We start from the raw sequence: 5,010 nt of genomic DNA on the forward strand, positions 1-5,010 counted from the left end.
GAGGAAGAGGGGTTGGGGGAGGGAGTGGGAGAAGGGTGGGAAGGTGGAAAGGAAGAGGGGATGGAGGTAAGGAGGGGGAGGGAGAGGGGAAGTAAGGTTGGTGAGAGAGGGGATGGGCTAAGATAAGGTAGGGAGGGGGAGGGGAGGGATAGAGAGGTGGTGAGGCAGGTGGGGAAGGGAGAGAGGGGAAATGGGGGAGGGTGTTGGAAAGGGAGGGAGAGGCAAAGGGAGTAAGGGAGGAATAGAAAGGGAGATGGGAAAAGGGTGGAAGAGGAAGGAATTAGAGTAGCCTTAATAATATTGATGATAGCAATAATAACAATAACAATGATAACGATGATGATATTAGTAATAATAAGGGTAATAATGACATTGACATTGGTGATGATGATAATAATAATAATGATGATAATGATAATAATAATAATAATAATAATAATAATAATAATAACAATAATAATAATGATGATGATGATTATGATGATAACGATGATAATAATAATGATAATGATAAAGGAATATACCAACAACAATGATGATAACAATAATAATCATTATCATTAACATAGTTATTATCAGTATCCTTATTATCATTATCATTATTGTCATGATCTTTATTATGACCATTTTCTATTATCATTGCTATCATCATCATCATCATCATTATTACTATTATTAGTATTTTTATTATTATTATTATTATTATTATTATTATTATTATTATTATCATTATTATTATTATTATTATTATTATCATTATTATTATTATTATTATTATTATTATTATTATTATTATTATTATTATTATTATTATTATTATTATCATTATTATCATTATTATTATCATTACTATTATCATCATCATTATTATCATAACAATAATAAGAATGATGATAATGATAATAACAATAATACAGATAACGATGATAATGATAATAATAATGATAGTTATAATAATGATAACAAAATGATAGACATAATAGTTATAATAATGATGATAACAATGATAACAAAATTAGATATGTATAATGTGTGTACACAGGCTTGTGTGCATGCGTGCTTGCGTGGATCTATGCATGCATGTATTCATAAGAGAAAAATAGACGAAGAAAAAAAAAACAAAGTAAAGAGAAGAGAAGAGGAGGGGAAGGAGGGGGGAGGGGGTAAGGTCAGGCTCGGTGTGTGCTGATCAACATTACAGGCGTGACCGTGGCCGAACACGCACACACACACACACACACAAGGGTACACACACACGAACGCACACGTTTAGGTTCACATACATAAAACAAAAACGCGAAGACGTTCTTGTACACACACGCATACACACACGAACGCAGATACACACGCAAGCATACGATCAGGCGCACATATACAGTCGTCTGCAAGTTTTCATTTACATACATACATAAATGCATGCACAGGAACACTCATGATAACATATTCAAGCTGGCACATGCACAGGACGAACTGCATATGTCGATTCTCACTTCGAACTTCTCGGGAACATATAAAGATATACATAAAAATCTGCGCATTTTATATTCATAATCATTATCATTATTATAATCTTTATTATCGTTATAATTGTTATTATTAATATTAATGTTATCATTGTTATCTTTTTCATTGTTTTTCATTATCATCATTATCATTATTGTTATTATTTTTATTATTATCATTATCATTATCATTATTATTATTACTCTTATCATCATTATTATTATTATTACTTTCATTATCGTCATTATTGTGATTAGAAATGTTATCATCATTCTTATTATCATTATCTTTTCATCTCCCTTTTCCCATCCCCCACTTTCTTCTCATTTCTTTCACCTCTTACTTTCCCTTCCTTCCCCTCTCTTTCTACACCTTCTTGTTTCTTCCCCTCTCCTTATTCTATTGATTCTATTTTCCTTTCCCTCTCATTTCCTCTTTACCCCTATCCCTTAAATCACATTTTATATTGCTTTTCTCTTTTCACTTCTCCCTTCCCACTTTCTTTCACTTCCTCCTTTTCTTCCCTTGCCTTTACCACTCCTCTCACACTTCCCCCCCCCCCCCTTCTTCTTCCTTCTCCCTTCTTACTTGTTTTCCCATTCCCTTCCTTCTCTCTTCTCTTATCTCCCATCTCCCTCTCTTCTGTCTTCTTCTTTTCTCTCTATTCTCTTGTTTCCCCTTTCCCTCTTTTCTCTCTTTTCATATCTTCATCCGTCTTCTCTCTCTCCTCTCTTCTCCCCATTTCCTCCGTTCTTTCTTCTACTATCTTCCTTCTCTACCCCTTCTCCCTTCTCCTTCCCTCCCCTCTCTCTTCTTCCGTCTTCTTTCACCCTCTCTTCTCTCTTCTCCCGTCTCTCCCTCTTCTCATCCCCCCCCCCCCCTTTCCTCTTCTCATCTCTCACCTCTTTCTTCTCCTGTCTCACCCCCCCTCCCCCCACCTTCCTGTACTGCACTTCCATATGCATTTGGTGGTAAAAGGTCAATTGCTTCCGCGTGACCTCTATGTATTGACCTCCATACAGACGTCAAGCTGTGACCCATATCGCGCCTAACCTAATGTGCATATATCAATTCCTCTTTCTCTCTTTCTTTCTTTTTTTCTCTTATCTTAATTCAAAGTATCTTATCTTGATTATCAACTTAATTTTATTTTACTTGATACACTCTAAGTTGTATCGGCTTGATTTATCTTATCTCATCTTGTCTTCTTTCTTTCTTTCTCTCCTATTTTCATCTCATCTCTCCTCTCTTCTCTCTCTCCCTACTTTTATATATTTATAGAATCTACCTCTACTTCGGTCTCTGTATCTATATATTCGTCAATTCACCCTTCAATCTATTTTTTCCTCTCTCCCATTTCTTTCTTCTCTTTCTCTAATCTCCTATCTACGTACTTATGTACAGAGATACACTGTTATCTATGTAACATGAAATCAGTATCTGTTTCCGTTGATGGTTATATTAAAGCAACAGTAATAGTGGTAATAGTATTAGATATTTTATTTGTTGGTAATGATGTTGATATGTTAATAGTAATTACAGTGGTAGTAGCAGTATAGTTGGGGATTAAAATAGTAGTTGTAGTAGTGGCAGTATAGTTATTTTTTTTAGTAGTAGTCGTAATAGTAGCAGTGCAGTTTGGGAATATAGTAGTTGAAGTAGTGGCAGTATAGTTGGGGTTTATGGTAGTAGTTGTAGTAGTGACAATATAGTTGGGCATTATAGTAGTAGTTGCAGTAGTAGCAGTGAAGTTAGGGTTTATAGTAGTTGTAGTAGTAACAATATAGTTAGCCATTTTAGAAGTATCTGTAGTAGTAGCAGTAAAGCTGGGGTTTATAGCAGTAGTTGTAGTAGTAGCAATATAGTTGGAGTCTATAGTATTAATTGTAGTAGTAGCAATATAGTTGGGCATTATAATAGTAGTTGTAGTAGTAGCAGTAAAGTTGGGGTTTATAGCAGTAGTTGTAGTAGTAGCAATATAGTTAGGGATTAAACTAATAGCTGTAGTAGTAGCGGTGAAGTTAGGGTTTATAGTAGTAGTTGTAGTAGCAATATAGTTAGGGATTAAACTAGTAGTTGTAGTAGCAGCAATATAGTTGGGGTTTATAGTATTAATTGTAGTAGTAGCAATATAGTTGGGCATTATAGTAGCAGTTGCAATAGTAGCAGTAAAGCTGGGGTTTATTGCAGTAGTTGTAGTAGTAGCAATATAGCTAGGGATTAAACTAGTAGTTGTAGTGGTAGCGGTCTTAGCAGGTCTAGTCGATAATCGCACAGGAAAGTGGCTCAACAAGTGAATGCGACACATGATGCAATATTCATGTTCTCGGTTAAGCAGAAAATAGCGGCGCAAGCGAGGCTATGAGAACGGAGGATTGGAGGCTATACTTGTAGAAAAAGTAGCCTCAGAAGTAGCAGTAGCAAGAGCAGAAGTGAAATTAGCTGTTAAAGAAAATGTACCGGTGGTTAGAGCCATATAATAATAGTACAAGTGTAAAAGTACATGCAGTAAGAGCAATTGCAGCAGTTGTAGAAGTACTACTGCTTCCAGTAGTAGTAATCGTAGCAGTAGCAGCAAGAGCAGTAGCAGTTGTAGTAGTAGTAGTAGTGGTGGCAGTAACAGTAGTAATTGTTGTTGTAGGACTGCCTGTAGTACATGTAGTAATAGTTATAGTAGTAGTGATGATGGTGGTGGTAATGGAAGCAGTAGTAGTAATAGTAGCAGCAGTAGTAATATTACTGGTAATAGCAGTGGTAGTAGTAGTAGAAGGAGGAGGAGCACCAGTAGAGCTAGTAGTAGTAAAAAAAAATAGTAGTTGCAGCATTAGTAGCAGTAGTAGTAGTAGCAGTAGTAATAGCAGTATAAGTAGAATTAGTAGAACCGGTAGTAAAAGTAGTGTAGTTGCAATAGAAACAGTAATATCAACAGAAACAGTAGTATCACTCGCGGTAGAAGTGAAGTCAGGACTATAACAGGGATCGCTACAATCTCTTTAATATCACAAACATCATTATCATAATAAAAGGTTCGTTGTTATAGCCATACAATGTAATCATCTTAATCAACATAAACATTATCATTTTCTTTCTTCCTTTTCATCTTCTCACCGCTACCTCTTCCTCCTATTCCATTTCTCCCATTAATTCTCTACCTCTTTCGCCTCCTTTCTTTTTCTTCTTCCGCCTGTTTCTCATTCTCGTTCTTCTTTTCTTCTCTTCGAATGTTTCCTTCTTCTCCTTTTCCACTTCTTTCTTTTCGTGTTTTCCTTCTCCTTCTCCTTTTCCACCTACTTCTCTTCGTATTTCTCCTTCTCCTTCTCTTCGTATTTCTCTTCCTCCTTCTCCTTTTCCACCTTCTACTCTTCGTCTTTCTCCTCCTCCTTCTCCTTTTCCTTTTCCAGCTCCTTCTCTTCGTCTATCTCCTTCTCCTTCTCCACCTCCTTCTTTTCATCTTCCTCCTCGGCCTTCTCCTTTTCTACCTCCCCCCCCACCTCTTTCTCCTTCTCC

At 36.2% G+C, this 5,010-nt stretch overlaps 1 protein-coding gene across 1 annotated transcript in view; it reads right to left on the reverse strand.

Moving 5' to 3' along the window:
• Positions 1–3,811, reverse strand: part of LOC138859354 (uncharacterized) — an 18,850-nt gene extending 15,039 nt beyond the window's left edge. Inside the window, exon 1 of the mRNA XM_070114165.1 lies at positions 3,044–3,811. Within this exon, the coding sequence (XP_069970266.1) occupies positions 3,044–3,811 (768 nt within the window). The remainder of the gene's footprint in view (positions 1–3,043) is intronic.
• Positions 3,812–5,010: the final 1,199 nt, after the last annotated feature.

Source organism: Penaeus vannamei, chromosome 35, assembly GCF_042767895.1.
Source record: "Penaeus vannamei isolate JL-2024 chromosome 35, ASM4276789v1, whole genome shotgun sequence".
NCBI classification, from domain to species: Eukaryota; Metazoa; Arthropoda; class Malacostraca; order Decapoda; family Penaeidae; genus Penaeus; species Penaeus vannamei.